The sequence below is a fragment of the Podarcis cretensis genome (genome assembly GCF_951804945.1).
Source record: "Podarcis cretensis genome assembly, chromosome: 4".
Lineage (NCBI taxonomy): Eukaryota > Metazoa > Chordata > Lepidosauria > Squamata > Lacertidae > Podarcis > Podarcis cretensis.
The window spans coordinates 2,014,785-2,038,241 of NC_137173.1; the positions used below are offsets into that span (position 1 = coordinate 2,014,785).

The window sequence follows — 23,457 nt, forward strand, 5'->3', positions numbered from 1 at the left end:
TTCCAGAAATGCTTAATTGCTAATTAAAAGGACTGAAAATGCATGGTTGTTGTTGTTATGGTTGCTAATAACATAACATTGAAAGGCTAGTGAAATATGGGGAGCCCTAGAGCATCTGCTTGGCATGCAGAATGTCCCGGGGTCAACCCCTGACATCTCCTGCAAGGGCCGGACGAAATCCCTGCCTGAAACTCTGGGGAGCTGCTGCCAGTCAGTGTACACCAGGGGTCCTCAAACTATGTCCCGCGGGCCGAATCCAGCCCTCCAGGGTCATGAATCTGGCCTGCACGGCCATTTCAGAACCCACCAAGTGTCCGAGGCTGAAAGCATCTCGCCGACCGGTCAGTCAGTCCCTGTGTTGTGCTGAGGTAAACACCACTAGCATGGTGGCGGCTCTACCAATGAAAGGCCAGGGGGTTTCACTCAGGGACAGGCAGCGTTGTCTTTTGGCTTGAAGAGCAAAGTTGAGGATGGCGGAGGAAGGCAGACTTGGATCAATTCGGTTTCATTACATAGACGTTTACTTTAAAGGTGGGAGAAGGAGGTATAGTCCTATTTCTGTGAGTGGAGCAGGGGTCTTTCCACTCATGTGATTTACATGCTCTGAAAGTTGGGATCTGTTTTGAGATTTAAATTTTAAAAGGATGGAGTGGAACCGGATATTGACCATCTTGTAAGCCTGGGGCAGGGCTCAGCAACCTTTTTCAGCCGTGAGGCGGTCCACCATCCCTCAGACCCTGTGGGGGGGGGCCAGACTATATTTTTTTTGGGGGGATGAACCAATTCCTATACCCCACAAATAACCCAGAGATGCATTTTAAATAAAATGACACATTCTACTCATCTAAAAACACACTGATTCCCGAATCATCTGTGGGCTGGATTGAGAAGACAATTGGGCCGCATCCGGCCCCCAACCCTTAGTTGCCTATCCCTGGCCTGGGGAGTCACATTCTGGTTGAAGGAGGCCAGGATTGACCGCCAAGGCTTGGGATGTCCCTCCTCCCCTGTAGTAGGACTTGGAACCCAGGAGAAAACTCTTGGAATAGCCTTGCCAGGTGCTCAGGGACGGACTCACCTGTCCCCATGTCCTTCTCTTTGCAGATGTGCTGCGGTTGCACATCCCTCCCCCAGGGGTGAGTATTGGGGAGAACCAGAGCAGGGACTCAGACCTGCCCTCCTTGCCCCCCACTCTGCACTCTCGGATGTGGAGAGACCCTCCCTTTGTGAGGAACTGACAGCCTGACTTTTGCCTTTCAGCTGCTGGAGGAAGATCAGCTGTACCTGCCGGAGGTGATTCAGAGCTGCCAGGCAGCTCAGCTCAGGGGGCTCTGAACCCTGAAGTGCTCCAGGCAGGAGACGGCCAAAGCCATCCTGGTGAGTGATGGGTGGTGTGGGAGACCCCCATGGGGAAGTGGGGGTTTGGGGAAGGGGTTGTCCGTCTGCTGGAGAGGAGGACTCTACTGGCCTAGGTTCACGTATCCTGTTTGAAAGGGGAATCATCTTAGGGACCTCTTGTGGAAATCTGGGTCAGGAATGCTGTTCCTGGAATGGACAAACACACAAGACGTAACCGGCTGTGCATTCACATGAACAATAAGCTTCTATATATTCTTATCACAATATCAAAGGTTTATCTTCCACATAAACAACACATAAAGTGCAATAATATAGACGGAAGTCCCAATAAATCAGTTCATTCATAAAGACCAAATGTCTGCTAAGTCCAAATTGGAGCCTACTACAAGTTCCACATTGTTGACAAGGTGTGATGGCCTGGGATTCGGACTTGTCTGCTGAACCTGAGGGATGCCAGCCTACACACGATTCCCCTCCTCCACAACCAGCTGAGCCAGGGCTGGGGCCTGAGCCTGAAGGGTCCTCACCTGTGCTGGATCCTCAGGTGCAGGCACCAGCTGAGTCTGCTCTGTCTCCTGAGGTGATGGAGGACCCATTGCCTGCAGGTTCTCCACTCTCAGCCCCGTCAGAGAAAGCTGAGGTTGCCTCTGGGTCCGGTAACCCTCCAGGCTCTGCTGGGCTGCAGAGGCTCAGGGTTAGAGAGGCGAGTCACCAGAGGATCTGCCCTATGCCTCAGGACAGATAAAAGCCGGCCAGCCCCAGTCCGAAGTTGCGGAAGCAACATTGTTGGTTGGTAGTTCCTGCCTGAGCTCCTGACCCGCCCTGGCTCCCTGCTTGCAAGCCTGTTCCTGACTTCACCCAACTCCCTGCCCTGCACCCAGCTTCAGCTACTACAGACTGCCTCCACGTTGCACCTTTGACCAAGGACTGGACTTGGACCTAGCCTCTCGGGTAACCCACGGGACCAGCACAGTTTGCTCCTGCCACATCCGCACTCCCCCTTTGTTGGGGTGCGTTCAGGAGGAACCAGAAGCCATGGCTGACCAGGTGGCTGCGCTGGTGGCATTGGCTCAGGAAAACCAGGTCTTGACCCACACCGTTCATCAGCTAAGCAATGACGCCCCAGCTTCTGGCAAGTACCCAGTGGCCCTACCAGAGAAATTAAATGGGTCCCTGGCCAGCTTTCCCATGTTTCTTGCCCAGGCCAAGTTGTATATTCAGGGGTGAGCCCGGAATTTCCCTGATGACTGCACTAAGGTGCACTTCCTGATCAGTTTGTTAAAGGACCAGGCGGCCAAGTGGGCATTGCCGCTGCTCCGGCAAGACTCTCCCTTGCTGACAGACTATACAGGGTTTTGCAACCATCTGGAAACCGCGTTTGGCAACCCTCAAAAGGGGAGTCAAGCCAATCGGGCGATTCGGCGATTGAAACAGGACAAGTCCACAGTGGCCGCCTATGCCCCATAATTTCGGCTGTTGGCACAGGACTTGTCCTGGAATGACTCCACCCTTCAGGACCAGTATCTCTGTTAGGATATTTCCGTTCCACCTTAAAAGGGAGCAGGCTTGTGAGTCACAGAGTCTGCGCATTTCCTGTTCTCAGGATGTTTATGTTTGCTATTGCTTTCGTTTTCTCTCTCTCTGCGCCAGAACACGCTAGCAGGCGGTCATGTTTGTTCTTTGTTCTGACCAACGCTGAATAAACATTCTAAATGATACCCTCCTGAGTGCAACTTTTGCTGTGTGAATTCTGCTGACAGAGTGTGCACCAGCCCAAGAATGTGGCAAGCTATTTCTTAGGCTTCGTGTCGCTAATTGCTGATACTGTAACTACGGGAGGTCGATGGCTCGTCCGGCAGCCGGCTTGGGGGCTCAGATGGACTTTATCTCCCTGGCAGTATCGCAACAACAGGTTAGGGGCTCTAGCAAATCCTACAAAGCAAATACAATGTTTTGTTACAAAATCTGAAGGACAGGGGGGAAAATGGTTCCCTAAGCAAGCATGAATGAGTCTTGCTGGGAACCAGGGCTGGACTGCACCGCATCTCAGACCATGAGATATCCTTTTGAAAAGAAAGAGGAGGAGGAAGAGGAGAAGAAATAAGTCTCTATCCTTCTAGCAATGCAAAGTGTGGAGGCAACTGAAGGGATTTCTTTGAGATCAACCTGGTTTCTGCTGCCTTCCAGTCAATGCATGAAGTCAGAACCGACTGACAAGGGAGTTATTTGTATCTTGTGAAAAATGGATGTTTAGCTCTAGTGAGGGTCCTCACCTGGGGGTCCTCAGGAGTTGCTCCCCACCCCCACCCTACTCCCTGCTTCCGTCTCCTTTTCTTGCACTTGGACTCTCTGCCGCTCGCCAGACAGATTCCTGGGGTGGGGTCCCTTTTTCTTTGCCCTGAGGGCCAGGAATGTATCTGGCCAACCCCCAGAGGGCCAGGTGGGCGGGGCCAAAGACATCTCCCTTGATTTTTATTTATTTATTATTATTTTGTTAGATAACTTAACACAAACTGGTTGCAATGCAGCAGCCAGACTATGGCCTGGGATCCCTCTCTTTATTCCTGGTCTCTCTTTCCTTCCTCCCTCCCTCCCTCCCTCCCTCCCTGTTGTTCTTTTGGGGGGGGGGCTAGGCCACCTCCTCCTCCAGCTTTGGAAAACCATTTGCACACATTTCCTCTGTTGTGCAATGAGGCTGAGCGACGTCACACAGAGTTAAAGTCCCAGGGACTGCTTTGTTTACAAAAGGGAGATATTGGGGGAGTCCTTTTTTTTGAAGAGGGGGAGGGTCAATGATTTCGGGATCCTCTGATCTGCAGGAAGGAGAGCGTGGCAGACCTGGCCCCTCCCTGGCAGGACCCTCTCCTCCCTGACGGCCCCCCCCCCGGCCCCTTCCCCTGCTGCAGCCCTGGGACCCCCACTGTCTCCCCACTGCACCCTCTGGGGGGAGAGAGAGGAGACTCACCCTTTGTCAACCTTCCTTTTTTTTGGCGGGAGATTCCCTTATTGCAGCGCTGTTTCCCGCTGCTTCCTGCTGCTATCCCGGATTGGTAGATAGGTGAGGCTGCTGATCCCTTATTTTCAAGGCTGCTGATCCCTTATTTTCAAATCTGAAAGTTGACAGCCATGGACTCAGCAGATCCCAGGAGGGGGCTGCGATTCGGCCCTCGCAGCAAAGACACAAAGCAACACCCCCCCCCCCTTCCTTGCAGGAAAAGACTTGGGAGGGAGGGGCCTTGGCTGTGGAGGACCTGCCCCCCCTTGCTTCCTGTCCTCTCTAGGAAGGCAGCTCACTTCCCTTTAACCCTTGTAAAGCCGAGTCCTCCCTCACTCAGCCCTCTCTCAGATTTTTATTATTCCCTATGGATTAAGGGGGGCAGCTGCCCCCCCCGGCTCCGCCCATGCCCAGATATCCTTTTGGGGGTGAGGCTCTTGGCTGGACTCTGAGCATCTCCCTCCCTTGGCCAGAAACCAGAGGAAGAGCCTGCAGGGAAAAGGGCTTTGCAAGAGGCAAGGAAGCTCCTCCTGGAATTCAGGAGTGGAGAGAGAGGAGGGGATCCCAGGGTCATCTAGTCCAACCCGAAACAAGAGGGGGCCGGGTCTAGTTCCCTAAACAGATAGCCCTGTTTAGGGAAGCTTTCAATGTTTAATAGGTTATTGTATTTTAGTGTTTGATTGGAAGCCGCCCAGAGTGGCTGGGGAAACCCAGCCAGATGGGCGGGGTATAAATAATAAATTATTATTATTGTTGTTATTATTATTATTATTACAACCCCCAGCAGTGCAGGAATCTCAGCTCAAGCATCCATGGCAGATGGCCCTCCGATCTCTGCTGAGAAACCTCCAAGGAAGGAGAGTCCCCACCTCCCAAGGGAGACCTTTCCCCTGCCCAACTGCTCTTAGATGTCCCTCAAGGCAGCGGGTCCTGAGTTCGAGGCCTGCTGAAAGAATGGCACTGGCTACCAAGGAGGAACCCAGCAAAGTTCATAATAAATAAATCCTATTCTCATCATAAATGAGTACAGTGGTGCCTCGCAAGACGAAATTAATTCGTTCCGTGAGTTTTTTCAACTAGCGAATTTTTCGTCTTGCGAAGCACGAAATCCCATAGGAATGCATTGAAAATCAATTAATGCGTTCCTATGGTCAAAAAAAGTCCAAACAAAGCCAAATTTGGTACAAAAAGAGTTTATTAACTGCTCTTTAAAGTCATACATACTGTAAAGAGCAGTTCAAAAATTGAAGGAAAAATAAATTAAGTTTATAAACATGACAGAAAAACATTTAAAAATCAATAAAATATACAGTACATTTTCTAAGACTCTGGGGGACCACTCGAAGAAGGCTCCTCTTCCACTCTTTGCTTCTTGCTGAAGAACCTGTCCATGGTCTGCTGCTTCATCCGCCTTTTCAGCACCTCCCTGAAAGGCGACATGACCCTCGTATCAAAAGTGTTCGCAAGGTCATGTGCCAGGTCCTTGTCAGGGTGGTGCCTTTCCACTTCAGGCAAATGTCCCTCAGTTCTTTGGAGGACAGCCGTTCCTCAGTTGCTTCCTCCTCTTCCAGCGAGGCCTGCTCCTGCGCAGCCTCTGCCTGCAGTTTGACCAGCTCCTGGGTGGTCAGCTCATGGTCGTGCTCCTCCACCAGCTCGCAGACGTCCTCCTCTGTGACCTCCAGGCCCATGGTCCTCCCCACGGCAACAATGTCCTGCACCACTGTTGACTCTGGTGCATCAGAGTCACTTGGTGCCACACAGGCCGGCCACAGGCTGCGCCAAGCGCAATTCAAATTTCTCTGGCTGAGCCCGTTCCAGGCTGTGCTGATCATCTTCAAGCAGGTGACGATGTCGAAGTGGTCCTTCCAGAATTCCCGCAGGGTGATGGTGGTGCAATCAGTCACCTCGAAGCATCGCCTGAAAAGCTCCTTGGTGTAGAGTTTTTTGAAATTGGCGATGACTTGCTGATCCATCGGCTGGAGCAGTGGCATGGTGTTAGGCGGCAGGAACATGATGTTGATGAAGCTGAACTCCTCCAACAAGTCCACCTCAAGGCCTTTAGGATGAGCAGGGGCTTTGTCCATCAGAAGCAAAGCCTTCAGCGGCAGGTCATTGTCCAGCAGGTACTGTTTGACAGCAGGGCCAAAAGCAAGATTGACCCAGTCCACAAACAGCACACGTGTGACCCAAGCCTTACTGTTGGATCGCCACATGACACTCAGCTGCTCCTTGTCGACCTTGTGTTTCTTGAAGGCCCATGGGTTCTCCGAGTGGTACACCAGCAGGGGCTTGATCTTCAGGTCGCCGCTTGCGTTGGCACAGAAGAGCAGGGTCAGACGGTCCTTCATGGGCTTGTGGCCAGGCAACTTGGCCTCCTCCTGAGTGATGAAAGTCCTTTTGGGCATCCTCTTCCAAAACAGCCCAGTCTCGTCGCAGTTGAAGACCTGCTGTGGAACGTAGCCCTCCGTCTTCACAACCTCCAGGAACTCCGCTGCAAACTCTTCAGCCACAGGAACATCAGAACTGGCAGCCTCTCCATGCCTGACCACGCTGTGGATTCCAGATCTTGTCTTGAACCGGTCAAACCAACCTCTGCTTGCCTTGAAGACTTCTGGCTCGCCTGAGGTTCCTGGCTGTTCCCGGACGAGGTCTGCGTGCAAGGCCTTGGCCTTCTCACAAATGACGGCCTCAGTCACTGTGTCCCCTGCATGCTGCTTCTCTTCTAACCAGATGAGCAGCAACTTCTCCACCTCCTCCAGAACAGCTGGGCGGTTCTTGACGATCCTGGTGACTCCCTTGGCTGCATCAGTCGCCATGATCTTCTCCCTCATCTTCAGGATGGTCCCGATGGTCGATGGATTCCTCCCGTACTCCCTGGCAAGGTCTGTCACACGCATTCCGCCGTCGTGCTTCCGGATGATCTCCTCCTTCATTTCCAGCGTCACCTTCTCCTTCTTCCTCTCGCCGGCCTCTGCAGCAGCAGTCTTCTTGGGTCCCATGGCAGCCCTTCGTAAACTCACACACACACACAAAAATCAGTGATGTGCTTCAAATCCAAAAAATGCAAAAGCACCCAGCCACCCACCACACAGAAATTAAAACCCAGAACCTTGAATCCTTGAATCCCAAACACCCCAACCCAAAATCCAAAAACCCCCCAAAAAGTTTTAAAAGTTTAACTTACCAAATGGATGCAAAAGAAGTTCTGGAAAAGCTTCAACAATCAATCTTCAGAAACCTCAAATGGCTGCAAAAGAAGTTTTGGAAAAGCTTCAAAAATCACCAAAGTCTTCAAAAACCTCAACTGTTCCCCCAGCCACCCACGCACCCACCACACAGAAATTGCAAACCCCTCCCCAACTGCTCCCCCAGCCCCTCCCCAACTGCTGCAAACCCCTCCCCAACTGTTCCCCCAGCCAACCAGCACACAGAAATTCAAACTCAGAAAAAAACATTCAAAAAAAACCCCAACAACCTGGCCCAATGGTCACAGAAAAACAGAAAAATTCAAAAAAAACCCCCACAATCTCCCAGATTCTTGCAAAAACCTCCTCAACTGTTCCCTAAACCACCCAGCACACAGAAATTCAAACTCAGATTTTTTTTTTTAAAAAAACAACATTGCTCAATGGTCACAGAAAATCATAAAAATTCAAAAAAACCCCCACAATCTCCCAGATTCTTGCAAAAACCTCCTCAACTGTTCCCTAAACCACCCAGCACACAGAAATTCAAACCCAGATTTTTTTTTTTTAAAAAAACAACAAAATGGCCCAATGGTCACAAAAAAATAAAAAAAAATCAACCCCCCCCCCACAATCTCCCAGATTCTTGCAAAAACCTCCTCAACTGTTCCCTAAACCACCCAGCACACACAAATTCAAACCCAGAATTTTTTTTTTAAAAAAACAACAAAATGGCCCAATGGTCACAAAAAATCATAAAAATTCAAAAAAAAAACCCCACAACCTCCCAAATTCTTGCAAAAGCCTCCTCAACCACCCAGCACACAGAAATTCAAACCCAGAATTTTTTTAAAAAAAACCAACATGGCCCAATGGTCACAGAAAATCATAAAAATTCAAAAAAAAAAAAAAAACAACCCCACAAGCTCCCAGATTCTTGCAAAAAAACCCCAACACCAAGTCCTTGAATCCCAAACACCCCAACCCAAAATCCCAAACCCCCCAAAAAAGTTTTAAAAGTTTAACTTACCAAATGGATGCAAAAGAAGTTCTGGAAAAGTTTTGGGAAAGCTTCAAAAATGAGCAAAGTCTGAAAAAGGCTACCAAACCGCGTGCTAACAGTTGCTCCTCGAAGTCAAGTCGCAACTGCAGCTGTTTAAGCAAAGCACCCTTGGTTTTAACAGTTCCAAGACAAAGGAAACAAAGTCGCAAGACGTTTTCGTCTTGCGAAGCAAGCCCATAGGGAAATTCGTCTTGCGAAGCAACTCGAAAACGGAAAACCCTTTCGTCTAGCGGGTTTTCCGTCTTGCGAGGCGTTCGTCTTGCAGGGGCACCACTGTAATTCTTTCTTAAACATGTTGCTATGTAAACATTCAATAGTATGCCATTTCCCTTTCCAGAAATGCTGAATTTCTAACTCAATGGACTAAAAATGGATGGTTGTTATGCTTAGAGAAGCTTTTAATATTTTATGGACTATTGTATTTTAATATTTTGTTGGAAGCCGCCCAGAGTGGCTTGGGAAAAACCAGCCAGATGCGCGGGGTATGTATTAATAATAATAATAATAATAATAATAATAATAATACTATTGATCAGGTGAGTGTTCTCCTTTTAAAAGAGGCAGGTGGAATCTCCATGATTGCTAATAGCATAACATTGAAAGGCTAGTGAAATATGGGGAGCCCTAGAGCATCTGCTTGGCATGCAGAATGTCCCAGGGTCAACCCCTGACATCTCCTGCAAGGGCTAGACAAAATCCCTGCCTGAAACTCTGGGGAGCTGCCAGTCAGTGTAGGCCAGGGGTCCTCAAACTATGCCGAATCCAGCTCATATGGGTGGTGAATCTGGCCTGTACGGCCATTTCAGAACCCGCCACGTGTCCGAGGCTGAAAGCATCTCACCACCCGTTCAGTCATTCCTCGCGCAGCACTGAGATAAATGCTACCGGCGTGGTGGCAGCTCTACCAATGAAAGGCGAGGGGGTTTCGCCCAGGGACGGGAAGTGTTGTCTTTTGACTTGAAGAGATGAGTTGAGGTTGGCGGTGGAAGGCAAACTTGGGACGATATGGTTGTTGGGATACTGCCAGGGAGATAAAGCCCATCATGGCCCCCACGTTGCCTCCGGACGATCCATCGATCTCTCGTAGATACAGTATCAGCAATTAGCGACACGAGCTCCAGAAAATAGCTTGCCACATTCCAGAGCTGATGCACGCTCTATCAGCAGAATTTGCACAGCGAAAGATGCACACAGGAGAGCATTATTTAGAAGTTTACTCAGCGTTGGTCAGAACAAAGGAAAAAACATGACTGCCTGTTTGCGTGTTCAGGCACAGAGAGAAAACGAAAGCATAGACACAACAGAAACATCCTGTGAACAGGGAATACGCAGGCTGTGACACAAACATCCTGCTCCCTTTTAAGGTGGAACGGAAATATCCTAACAATGGTTTCATTACGTAGACGTTTACTTTAAAGGTGGGAGAAGGAGGTATAGTCCTATTTCTGTGAGTGGAGCAGGGATCTTTCCACTCATGTGGTTTACATGCTCTGAAAGTTGTGATCCATTTTGTTATTTTAATTTTAAAAGGATGGAGTGGAACCGGATATTGACCATCTTGTTAGCCTGGGGCAGGGGTCAGCAACCTTTTTCAGCCATGAGGCGGTCCACCATCCCTCAGACCATGGGGGGGGCAGACTATATTTTTTGGGGGGGATGAACCAATTCCTATACCCCACAAATAACCCAGAGATGCATTTTAAATAAAAGGACACATTCTACTCATCTAAAAATACACTGATTCCCGAATCATCTGTGGGCTGGATTGAGAAGACAATTGGGCCGCATCCGGCCCCCAACCCTTAGTTGCCTATCCCTGGCCTGGGGAGTCACATTCTGGTTGAAGGAGGCCAGGATTGACCGCCAAGGCTTGGGATGTCCCTCCTCCCCTGTAGTAGGACTTGGAATCCAGGAGAAAACTCTTGGAATAGCCTTGCCAGGTGCTCAGGGACGGACTCACCTGTCCCCATGTCCTTCTCTTTGCAGATGTGCTGCGGTTGTATATCCCTCCCCCAGGGGTGAGTATTGGAGAGAACCAGAGCAGGGACTCAGACCTGCCCTCCTTGCCCCCCACTCTGCACTCTGGGATGTGGAGAAGCCCTCCCTTTGTGAGGAACTGACAGCCTGACATTTGCCTTTCAGCTGCTGGAGGAAGATCAGCTGTACCTGCCGGAGGTGATTCAGAACTGCCAGGCAGCTCAGCTCAGGGGGCTCTGCACCCCGAAGTGCTACAAGCAGGAGGCGGCCAAAGCCATCCTGGTGAGTGATGGGTGGTGTGGGGGACCCCCATGGGGAAGTGGGGGAGGGAGGGGCTTTGGGGAAGGGGTTGTCCGTCTGCCAGAGAGGAGGACCCTACTGGCCTAGGTTTACATATCCTGTTTGAAAGGGGAATCATCTTAGGGACTTCTTGTGAAAATCTGGGTCAGGAATGCTGTTCCTGGAATGGACAAACACACAAGACGTAACCGGCTGTGCATTCACATAAACAAAAAGCTTCTATATATTCTTATCACAATATCAAAGGTTTATCTTCCACATAAACAACACATAAAGTGCAATAATATAGACGGAAGAAATCAGTAAATCAGTTCATTCATAAAGACCAAATGTCTGCTAGTTTCTGTTCCACATATGTTCATAAAGTCCAAACTGGGGACTACTACAAGTTCCACATTGTTGACAAGGTGTGATGGCCTGGGATTCAGACTTGGATGCTGAACCTGAGGGATCCCAGCCTGCACACGATTCCCCTCCTCCGCAACCAGCTGAGCCAGGGCTGGGGAATGAGCCTGAAGGGTCCTCACCTGTGCTGGATCCTCGGGTGTAGGCACCAGCTGAGTCTGCTCTGGCTCCTGAGATGATGGAGGACCCATTGCCTGCAGGTGCTCCACTCTCAGCAACGTCAGAGAAAGCTGAGGTTGCCTCTGGGTCCGGTAACCCTCCAGCCTCTCCTGGGCTGCAGAGGCTCAGGGTTAGAGAGGTGAGTCACCAGAGGATCGGGGCCGCCCTATGCCTCAGGACAGATAAAAGCCGGCCAGCCCCAGTCCCAATTGGGGAAGCAACATTGTTGGTTGGTAGTTCCTGTCTGAGCTCCTGACCCACCCTGGCTCCCTGCTTACAAGCCTGTTCCTGACTTCACCCAACTCCCTGCCCTGCACCCAGCTTCAGCTACTACAGACTGCCTCCACGTTGCACCTTTGACCAAGGACTGGACATGGACATAGCCTCTCGGGTAACCCACGGGACCAGCACAGTTTGCTCCTGCCACACCCACACTCCCCCTTTATTGGGGTGCGTTCAGGAGGAACCAGAAGCCATGGCTGACCAGGCGGCTGCGCTGGTAGCATTGGCTCAGGAAAACCAGGTCTTGACCCACACCGTTCATCAGCTAAGCAATGCAGCTACAGTGCTTCAGCAGCGTTTGGACGCCTTACCAGCTCCTGGTGCCGATGCCCCAGCTTCTGGCAAGTATCCAGTGGCCCTGCCAGAGAAATTCAATGGGTCCCCGGCCAGCTTTCCCATGTTTCTTGCCCAAGCTAAGCTGTATATTCAGGGGCGAGCCCGGAATTTTCCCGATGACCGCACCAAGGTGCACTTCCTGATCAGCTTGCTGAAGGACCGGGTGACCAAGTGGGCATTGCCGCTGCCCCGGCAAGACTCTCCCTTGCTGACAGACTATACAGGGTTTTGCAACCATCTGGAAACCCTGTTCGGCAACCCTCAGAAGGGGAGTCAAGCCAATTGGGCGATTCGGTGGTTGAAACAGATCAAGTCCACAGTGGCCGCCTACGGCACAGAATTTCAGTTGTTGGCACAGGACTTGTTCTGGAATGACTGCAACCTTCAGGACCAGTATCTCTAGGGGCTTTCGGATGAGATACTGGACCAGCTGGCCATGATGGATCACCCCACCACGCTGGACGCCCTCATTCAACGGAGCCTGCAGATAGACGATCGGTTGGAGGACCAAGGCTCCGGGCCGCCAGCACTCCCGGCTCCCGTCCTTCCCAGCAGTTCCACGGCCACAGCCTAGTCACTGGAGGAGCCAATGCAGCTCGGGGCAGCGCGGCCTCGCCTCTCTCCCTCAGAGAAGACTCAGAGTCTGGAGGGGAACCTGTGTCTCTACTGCAGCGGGAGTGGACACTATGCGTAATCTTGTCCCGAGAAAACGCCGGCCACAGGGAAATGGCCAACCCCAGTAGCCGATGGCCCAGGCTACCTGGGGTCCCAGATATCGCATGATGGGCCCTCACCGGTGGAATTGCAACACCTCATGGTTCTGGTGCGTCTATACCCCCCTGGCGGGCCCTGGATTCTCACCCAAACTCTGGTAGATTCAGGGGCAACCCGCTCCTATATGGACTCTGCCTTCGCCGCCCATCATCAGGTGCCACTCCAGGACAAGCCGGAACCGGTACAGGCGGAGACAATTGACGAACGGCTCCTGCACTCGGGGGCCGTTACTCAGGAGACTCAACCCTTGGTCCTGTGTCACTAGCAGCACCGGGAGGTGCGCACCATGAACATTGCCACCATGCCCCGGTTTCCCCTGGTGCTCGGGATGGACTGGCTGGAATCTCACAACCTTCAGATCGACAGTCAATCAGACTGTGCGCTTCCCAAACCCGTGTCCCCATGCTCGGTCCGAGGAGCTAGTGTCCGCCCCCACGGGGGAAGCTGCGTCACTGATCCCTGCTGTTTACCAGGAGTACCGAGAAGTGTTTGAGGAACAGCTGCTGCCTCATTGGTCTTTCGACAGCGGCACAGACCTGCAGCCTGGGGTGCCCCTGCCTGTGAGCTGCCTATACTCTCTTACGGAGCCAGAGCGCTAAGCCTTGCAGAGGATTAGTGAATTGTTATTTTTTTCATTTTCTTATCTCGATTTCATTTATTACTTTGATTTATTTTATTTTATTTATTTTGATTTTCTATTATTCTTTAATCTTTTTATTTTAGCACTTATTTTTCATCTTTGTTTTTTATTTTACATTTTTGTGCACATCTGTGCATATTTTGTATATATTTTGTACATTTTTATTTTGTACATAGTTAGGGTTAGGTGTAGGGTTAGGATGGGGGTTGGGGTTGAGATCATAGCTAGGCTTAGGTGGGCATTTTAGATAGTTAGTTACTTTAGACAGGGGGGTGGGATCTTTTCCTGGAGGAAATGGGCAGGCTGTAAGTAGCATTCCTACCCTTTCTCTTCATCTCCTGGGGAATCCCCTGCCCAGACCTGGCTCTCTGGAGAGGCCTGGTCTTTAGTCAATGAACTGTTGTAACAAGACTTCCAACTACCACATGGAGGAAGCCCATTTCACCCACAACACCTTTTAATAAAATGTCATACATGCATCACATCTCTGTCATACATGCACCACTAATCTGTGGGTTAGTAGTGAGGCGAGTGGAGGAAAGAGGAGTTCATGGTGGTTGGAGAAGAGTTTGGTTTATTGTTATTTTTCCAGTGTCTTATTTTGCTTACCATTTCATTTAATACTTTTATTTGATTTATTTCTTAGTTTTTTATTCTAACACCTTTATCTTATTGTTCTTTATTTTAATATTTTTTATTTTATTTTGTGCACATATGTGCATATTTTGTATATATTTTGTACATATTTATTTTGTACATAGAGGGGTAGTTAGGCTTAGGCTTAGGGCTGGGGTCAGAGTTAGGCTTGGATGGGCATTTTAGATAGTTGGCTAGTTTAGAGAGGAAGGTGGGATTTTTTCCTGGACAAAATGGGAAGGCTATAAGTAGGATTCCTTCCCTTGGTCTTGGTCTCCTGGGGGGGGGAGTCCTGGGGTCCCCTGCACAGTCTTGGCTCTCTGGAAATTGACCCAGCCCGACTTCTCCAGAGAGCTCAGCTCCTCCACACTCTTTCCCTGCCTTCCCCATTTCTTCCCTGCTTTTATTAGGACATTCCTAGCCCACTTTCCTCCCAGGAGCTCAAAGTGGCCTTCATGGTTCTCCCTGCCACCATTTTTTATCTTCTCAGCAGCCCTGCCAAGTAGGCCAGGCTGGCCCAAGGTCCACCAGGGAGCTCCATGGCTGAGTGGGGATCTGAACCCTGCTCTCCCAGGTCCTCCTAGTTCAGCCCTCCAACCACTACACCTCTGCCTGGCCCCATCTTGCATCACTCCAGCTGCCCAACGCCATCAGCCTTCTCCCCCTTCATGGGGGTCTCTCTGGTTCCAAGGAAGACTCCACCACCTTCCTCTCTCAGCCCCCCGCACAGACACAAACACCCCCCACCCATTGGGGCTCCTGAATCGCTGTCTCCGCCCCGCTCCTCTCTTCTAGGTTCAGGTGGTTCAGGGCCCTGTTCAGCTTCTGGCGAAGGATCACACAACTTTCCAGGCCGTCCTAGAGCCAAGCCTGGCGTTTGAGGTCAGAGGTGCCCTCCTGATGCCCCCGGAAGGACCCGACTTTCCTCCTCTGCTCTCTTCCAGGACATCCTGGGGCACCTGGGGTGTTTTGACAAGCGCCCCATAGTCCAAACTTCTCCTCCAACCTCTTCAGTTCAATAGTCCACAGGATGTTTCAGGCACCCCTGGAGTTGAAACGAAGGTGAACAGGAAGCTTTGTAACTGTTGGTCTTCACTTCTCTTGACATGGCTCTTTCTTCTTCCTCTTCACACACTTCCACAACTGCACTCAGGACTCAAAATCTCTCCTCTCTTTCCCTCCTTCACCTTTGTGGACCTGCTGGCTTGAACATGGGCGTCTTCCACAGGAACTGAAGTGGCACTTCCATCGTCTGCTCTGAAAAAGACTCCCAATGCTCCACACCTCCTCCTGCTGCTTAGCATAAGTGTCCTGATGGCATCAGAGATGGTAAAGGAAAGCCAGGGACTCTGTGGTGGGGGCAGTGGAGGGCCGCTTTGGCCCAGGCTGGCCCCTGACTCTGAGATGCTCTTTCCTCCCGCAGGACCTCCGATGTTACGCCCTTTGGGAAAGTGGGGAGGAACAGAAACTAGTGGCCCACAGCATCTCTACTTAGCTGGCCTTTGCCCGAAGTTCCCCCATCTCAGAGCAAGTAGCTTTCCCCCATGGATTCAGTCCTTTCATCACTTCCATCTCCCCAAGAGGCTCCCAAGGCTACTCATCCTCTGCAGTTGATAGCAGACCTAACTGAAAAAAGGGCTTTCTCTTCTGGTGACACCAGAGAATTCTAGAAGACATTCACCCTTTCCATAGCAGTATGGATGCACGACAGTTCTTTAGTTGGAATCTCCTTTTTCGCAAGTCATTTGGGTCCTTGTCTCCAGAGCAGGAGCAGGTGCAAGCTTCTTGCAACTTCCATGTGGGAGCCCTTCGGGTATTTGAAGACGGCTCTCAAGTCATGTCTCCGTCTCCCCTTCTCCAGGCTAAACATCCCCAACTGTGAAATCCACTGTGAAATTGTATGGCAAGTTGCGAAAGAAAAAAAGGTTGCATTTGAAAAAAAAACACAAAGAAAACCTGGGGGGTGGCCTCCTCAAATATTTTATGGGGGGGGGGCGCAAAGACCCCTAGGAAGTAAGAGTGGCTGTATTCCCTACACCCACAGGTCTCAGGAGGCTTAGAACATAAAAACACAACATAAAAACACAAAACATCACATGTTAAAATAGCATTAGATGTCATTAAGAAAAAGGCCTGGTTAAAACAGTGTGGATTTGCCAGGCTCCTAAAGCTGTATAATGCTTTTTCCTATCTTTGTATGGATTCTTTGATGGGAAGTGAGAGAGGAGCTATCAGTGAAGCTCTTTCCACATTCCACACACTGATAGGGTTTCTCCCCTGTATGAATTAGTTGATGGGAAGTGAGATGGCCCCTCTGACTGAAGCTCCTTCCACATTCCACACACTGATAGGGTTTCTCCCCTGTATGAATTCTTTGATGGGAAGTGAGATTGGCGCTCTTACTGAAGCTCTTTCCACATTCCATACACTGATAGGGTTTCTCCCCTGTATGAATTCTTTGATGTTTAGTGAGACTGGAGCTTGTACTGAAGCTCTTTCCACATTCCACGCACTGGTAGGGTTTCTCCCCTGTATGAATTCTGTGATGGGAAGTGAGAGAGGAGCTATGAGTGAAACTCTTTCCACATTCCACACACTGATAGGGTTTCTCCCCTGTATGAATTCTTTGATGGGAAGTGAGTTTGGAGCTCTGACTGAAGCTCTTTCCACATTCCACACACTGATAGGGTTTCTCCCCTCTATGAATTCTTTGATGGGAAGTGAGATCGGTGCTCTGAGTGAAGCTCTTTCCACATTCCACACACTGATAGGGTTTCTCCCCTGTATGAATTCTTTGATGGGAAGTGAGAGAGGAGCTATTAGTGAAGCTCTTTCCACATTCCACACACTGATAGGGCTTCTCTCCTGTATGAATTCTCTGATGGGAAGTGAGACTGTGGCTGTGACTGAAGCTCTTTCCACATTCCGCACACTGATAGGGTTTCTCCCCTGTATGAATTCTTTGATGGGAAGTGAGATTGGCGCTCTTCCTGAAGCTCTTTCCACATTCCATACACTGATAGGGTTTCTCCCCTGTATGAATTCTTTGATGGGAAATGAGATGGGAGCTGTGACTGAAGCTCTTTCCACATTCCACACACTGATAGGGTTTCTCCCCTGTATGAATTATGTGATGGGAATTGAGATCGGCGCTGTGCCTGAAGCTTTTTCCACATTCCATACACTTATAGGGTTTCTCCCCTGTATGAATTCTTTGATGGGAAGTGAGAGAGGAGCTATTAGTGAAGCTCTTTCCACATTCAACGCACTGATAGGGTTTCTCCCCTGTATGAATTCTTTGATGGGAAGTGAGATTGGCGTTCTGCCTGAAGCTTTTTCCACATTCCATACACTTATAGGGTTTCTCCCCTGTATGAATTCTTTGATGGAAAGTGAGAGAGGAGCTATTAGTGAAGCTCTTTCCACATTCCACACACTGATAGGGTTTCTCCCCTGTATGAATTCTGTGATGGGAAGTGAGAGAGGAGCTATGAGTGAAACTCTTTCCACATTCCACACACTGATAGGGTTTCTCCCCTGTATGAATTCTTTGATGGGAAGTGAGTTTGGAGCTCTGACTGAAGCTCTTTCCACATTCCACACACTGATAGGGTTTCTCCCCTGTATGAATTCTTTGATGGGAAATGAGATGGGAGCTCTGAGTGAAACTCTTTCCACATTCTATGCACTGATAGACTTTCTTTCCAATGATATTTCGTTGATGGGAAGTGGAATGGGAGTTTTGACTGCAGCTTTCTCCACACTCCAAATTTCTACATGGCTTCTCCTCCCTGGGGATTTTATCGTGGTCACCTTTGTTCTCAATTTCCGATTCATCACAATCTGCAATGGAGACAAAAAGGGATTAGAGCCTTAGAAACAAATAGAGAAGAACTGAAGGGAGTTGGGTGTGTGTTCATTAACTGTGTTGTTTGTCATTAACCAACATATTTATTACGAGATTCTGATGAGTTGTTGAATGTTGCTTTGTTTGATATAAAGTATTGGTTAAAATTGTGGAAGACTTTTGGAAAAAAGTGTAGTTCTTCTTTTGGAGTAATATTATAAATTTATATATCAATGGAAAGATAATTTGATCAAGAATGTAATCAAGAATGCAATCCAACAAAGTTTGTTCAATTACCTATATTTTATCAAACCTTATAGCCAAATAACCAGAAAAAGGAAGCACAACTTGCTTTGGTTGACTTTTGTCAGTGTCTTATGTGATTGCTATAAAGTTGGTCATTTAGTGAGGTTGAAAAACATAATCAAATTAAAGAAATGGCACAAAGAGTTGACTAATCACCCAGAAAGTGATGTAAAATTGTACTATTAAGTGAACAAGGCTATAGTTATGAAGAAATTGGATGAAAGATTGGGAAAAACTACACCAAAGCTGGCCTTTCTATATTTTTGAAGAGGTATAAAGAGACTCAGTCACTACAAAATCAGAGTGGTAAAGGCAGGAAAAGGTGCACAAAGGCAAGTGACGATCGAAGAATGAAGAGACTGTGCCTACATGACAGAAGAATATCATCTGGGTGGATACAAGATGACATGGTACAATGCAATGTGAAGTTGAGTGCAAGGACTGGTCTAAATGTTAGAATTCTAAGAAAAAGCCATTGTTATCTCTCAAGCAAAGGTTGAAAAGATTAAACCCATGTTAACTGGACAGCAGAACGATAGAACAGTGTTATTTGGAGCAATGAGACCCAAATCTCCTTGCTTGGTAGTGATGGCACGAAATACCCGAGGAGAAGACTCAGATAAGATTTACATCCTATTTGCATTACACTGACCGTGAAACACCCAGACAGTGTGATGATCTGGGGTTCTATGGCACCAAAAGGTGTGGGCAGAATTTGCATCATTAATGGGAATATAAATGCTCCAAAATGCATAAACAAAATACTTGAGCCCAAACTGAAGTGTTCCGCAGGTGATCTTTTCCCAGATACTGAAGCATTTATATATATTTATATATTTTTATTTTTATGTATTATTTCAACAGGATTCAGCTCTATGTCGTGTTGCTGCTGTGTGCAAAAGGTGCTTTCAAGATAATGATATTTCACTGCTGGAATGGCCTGGGAATAGCCCAAACTTTAACCCAATCGGAAATCTATAGAGCCGACTAAAGAAACTTGTTAGTCAGAAGCAACCCAGCAATACAGCCCAATTAACAGAGGCAATAATTCAGTCTTGGTTTCCCATTATTACAGCTGCAGAACTAAAAACTTGGTTCACTTCATGGGAAGGCGTTGTAAGGCCGTAATTAAAGCTAAAGGTTAGCAATGGTTCCTCCCCATTCGTGGGGACGAATGAAATTATCAATGTGGGGAAGGATGTCAACGATAAAGATGAGCGTGCTGCCAAAACTACTGTTTCTGTTTCAAACAATTCCAGTAATCAGAGGGACGGCTATTTTTAAGGAATGGCAAAGAACAATTTCAAGGTATATTTGGCAGGGTAAGAAGCCTAGAATTCAATTTAAGTTACTAACAGATGCGAAAGAAAGAGGAGGCTTCGCCCTGCCAGACCTGAAATTATATTATGAAGCAGCGTGTCTCTGCTGGTTAAAGGAATGGATAAAACTAGATAATACGGAGTTGCTAGACTTAGAAGGATTTGATAATAGATTTGGGTGGCACGCATATTTATGGTCTGGAAAGAAGAAAGGTTATGTAGGCTTTGAGAACCACATTTTCCGAAGATCGTTGAAAGAAGTTTGGGATAGGTACAAAAACCTACTCGAGCCAAAAACTCCACACTGGTTGTCTCCATTAGAGGTTATGAGTGTTAAAAAAACTAATATGAGGAAAAATTGGGCTACATAGGTAAAGGTAAAGGTACCCCTGCCCGTACGGGCCAGTCTTGACAGACTCTGGGGTTGTGCGCCCATCTCACTTAAGAGGCCAGGGGCCAGCGCTGTCCGGAGACACTTCCGGGTCACGTGGCCAGCGTGACATCGCTGCTCTGGCGAGCCAGAGCCGCACACGGAAACGCCGTTTACCTTCCCGCTGGTAAGCGGTCCCTATTTATCTACTTGCACCCGGAGGTGCTTTCGAACTGCTAGGTTGGCAGGCGCCAACATATGGAGAGTTAATTGTTAAGGAAGGGGGGAGATGGAAAATGAAACCTTATGAAGAGGTAAAAGAGCATGTGTACGACTGGTTGCATTACCTACAAACAAATGAAATGTTTAAGAAGGGTCTTAAGGAGTACGGGTATGCAGAGAAAGAGTCGAAATTTCAAACAGAAATAATAAATAATGAATTTAAGATATTATCTAAAATGTATAAAATTTTGTTGGAATGGCATACCAAAGATGAAGAAGTTAAATCGGTTATGATAAAATGGGCCAGGGATTTTGGATATAATATACAAATGGATGATTGGATTAAATTATGGAATGAAAACACGAAATTTACTGCATGTACAGCGTTAAAAGAGAATATAATGAAAATGATGTATAGATGGTATATTACACCGGTAAAACTTGCAAAAATGTATAAAACATGTAAGAAATGTTGGAAATGTAAAGAAAAGGATGGCACTTTTTATCATATGTGGTGGGAATGTAAAAAAGTGAAGAGCTTCTGGGAACTGATATATAATGAACTGAAGAAGATGTTGAAATATACATTTGTTAAGAAACCAGAGGCTTTTCTTCTAGGAATTACAGGAAATGAAATAAATAGAAAGGATTGCAAACTTTTCCAATATGCAGTAACAGCGGCGAGAATATTACTGGCCCAGAACTGGAAACAAGAACAAGTACCAACAATAGAGGAGTGGAGAACAAAGTTGATGGACTATGTAGAACTGGACAAATTGACAGGGAAGATTAGATATTTACGAGATCAAAAGTTTATCGAGGACTGGAAAAAGTGGGTGGACTATTGGGAAGGTATAAGTGACAGAGAAATAACGTTAGTGGCATTTAAAGAAGCTCTGTAAAAGTCAAAAAAATATTGCAAAAAAGAAAAACAGGTCTCAAATGGTTTTCGAAAGGCAATAGCGAATTTAAGAACTGTGTATTTAAAAATCAAATTTGGATGATTGTCAGAGAGGCTGAGGGAAGTCCAAAATTGGAAAATCTGTTAAAGTTGAAATTGTGATGTGTTATATATTCTTTTTGTGGAAATTAATAAAAAATTATATTAAAAAAAAAAGGTTACCAATGGTCACCAAAGGTTTCACGTTTTTTCTTTATGACTGCTGTTCTAATAATACTCCTTCATAAAATTCATTGCATTACATCCTTCATTAAATTATCTTTCCATTGCTATATAATTTTATGGTATTACTCCACACAAAAGTGGTGTTATGAGCCATCAAACCTCAGAAATACACTTTTCACAAAAGGTTTCCACAATTTCGGCCACTAGGAGAAGTTGTTCATTTTAAAGTTAATGTTCTTTTTATATGGGATCAGATTATTCTTATTTATGTTTCATGTTTATATGTGTGTTGGAAGCCGCCCAGAGTGGCTGGGGCAACCCAGCCAGATGGGCTGGATAAAAATAAAAATTCTTATTATTACTACAGTGGTATCTTGATTTAAGAACAGTCCTCTTCCGGAAAAGATTAAGTTTGTAAACCGAGGTACCACTGTATCATCATCATCATCATCATCATCACCACCACTGCTACTTCTACCTGAAATTCAATAAGTATAGTTCTTCTCTGGGATGAATTTTGTTTGGCCCAGTCATGGCATCCCCTCCATCTCCAATGTCAGTCATCTCTTTGGTCAACCCAAGATTGACAGGAGCAAAAACAAAAATAGAAAACCTGAAGCTACTTATCTTTCCTAACAATTCTGAAGCTGACATTGAATATGGCCTGGGCAGTTGAGACCAGCCCAATTGTGGCAGAAAAAGGAATAATTTGAGGAAGATTTTTCAAAGAAAAAACTGTAAGTTACTGTTTATTGTGGGGGTGTTGGGTTCCCAGGTGTTATAGGGAGTGCTGTTGAGATCTGTAAAAATATATGAGGTTCGTCTCATAGAGGTATTTTTGGAATTTCCTGGCATATAAGACAATCCCACAGGGAGCCTTACCAAGAGAGGCCACTATCCCACGATTCTCCTCCATGACTTCTTTATGCAGAGCTCTCTGGTCAGGATCCAGCAACGCCCACTCCTCGTCCGTGAAACGAATAGAGACGTCTTCAAAGCACACTGGACCCTAAAAGAAAAAGGGAAAAGTCCTCCTCTGAGACAGCAAAAATATGATCTGCTCCACAATGCTCTGTTGTTTCCTTCCTGTAAATTGCAGTGTTGTTTCTTTTTTTTATAATAATTTTTTATTGATTTTCCAACACAGATTAAAAACAAAACAACACACACATAAACAAACAAAAACATATAAACATGTATAATTTCAAAACCTCTTTTTCATAAACCTTGCTTCCCAGACTTCCCCTTGCCTCCCCTTTTCTGCATCCCTGTTTTAAACTTTCTTCAACAACCCCTCACTCCAATTACTTAATTACATCTTCTTATTTTAGTTTCTTGTTATACTTAATCAGTTACAGCTATAATTCTGAGTTTTCCTTTCCCTTGACATTTTAGCACTCATTAATTTTACAGCAGTTCTTAAGATATACTTTAAATTTCTTCCAATCTTCTTCCACCGTCTCTTTTTCTTGGTCACGGATTCTGCCAGTCATCTCCGCCAGTCCCATGTAGTCAATCACCTTCGTCTGCCATTCTTCCAGCGTGGGTAGGTCTTGTGTCTTCCAATACTTTGCTAAAAGGATCCTTGCTGCTGTGGTGGCATACATAAAAAATGTCCTATCCTTCCTTGGCACCAATTGGCCGACCATGCCCAGGAGAAATGCCTCTGGTTTCTTATGAAAAGTACATTTAAGTACCTTCTTAATTTCATTATAAATCATTTCCCAGAAGGCCTTAATCCTCGGGCAAGTCCACCAAAGGTGATAGAAGGTACCTTCAGTCGCATTATATTTCCAGCATTTATTATTGGGCAAATGATAGATTTTTGCGAGCTTGACTGGTGTTGTTTCAATAGGATTGGTTTGCAGCACATTTTAATTATGGGTGCTTATTTTATTCTGCATTTTAATTATGGGTATTCGTCTCTGTGCAAATAGGTGGTACTCCATGTTGAATTTGCAGTGTCCCAAGCACAGCGGAATGATGAGGAGTACGTGCCACATACTCTATATTACTTTATTTACACTTCAAAGCTGGTAGATTACAGAAAAACATCTTGCCTCTGCCAGAGCAGAGAAAGCATCCTCTCTCCTCTAAAGCACGGAGAGAACACAGGGTGAACAGTGAAAAACAGGAAACCAGTGTACATCACATCC

General features: G+C 47.2%; 4 protein-coding genes and 1 long non-coding RNA gene across 5 annotated transcripts in view; 2 read left to right on the plus strand and 3 right to left on the minus strand.

The window, feature by feature from the left end:
• LOC307214731 (uncharacterized protein) overlaps positions 1 to 4,566 on the minus strand; it is a 38,783-nt gene extending 34,217 nt beyond the window's left edge. The window contains exon 1 of the mRNA XM_079973683.1: positions 4,321 to 4,566. The gene's annotated coding sequence lies outside the window, so the exon portion shown is untranslated. The remainder of the gene's footprint in view (positions 1 to 4,320) is intronic.
• Positions 1 to 23,457, plus strand: part of LOC307214639 (uncharacterized protein) — a 268,943-nt gene that overhangs the window by 118,645 nt on the left and 126,841 nt on the right. The window lies entirely within an intron of this gene.
• On the plus strand, positions 407 to 15,552 carry LOC307215168. The gene is made up of 3 exons (XR_013838341.1): positions 407 to 1,136; positions 10,745 to 10,861; positions 15,535 to 15,552. It is a non-coding gene; the product is annotated as an uncharacterized lncRNA (long non-coding RNA).
• On the minus strand, positions 5,532 to 7,353 carry LOC307215039 (putative CENPB DNA-binding domain-containing protein 1; the record flags this gene model as incomplete). Its single annotated transcript, XM_079974193.1, has 2 exons — positions 5,532 to 5,946; positions 6,871 to 7,353. 2 exons carry the CDS (start codon positions 7,351 to 7,353, stop codon positions 5,770 to 5,772), a joined length of 660 nt encoding a protein of 219 aa, XP_079830319.1. The 3' UTR covers positions 5,532 to 5,769.
• Positions 13,454 to 23,457, minus strand: part of LOC307214709 (uncharacterized protein) — a 159,528-nt gene continuing 149,524 nt past the window's right edge. Inside the window, exons 5-6 of the mRNA XM_079973629.1 lie at positions 22,184 to 22,310; positions 13,454 to 17,954 (exon numbers count right to left, since the gene is read on the minus strand). Of these exons, the coding sequence (XP_079829755.1) occupies positions 16,276 to 17,954; positions 22,184 to 22,310 (1,806 nt within the window). The 3' untranslated portion in view covers positions 13,454 to 16,275. The remainder of the gene's footprint in view (positions 17,955 to 22,183; positions 22,311 to 23,457) is intronic.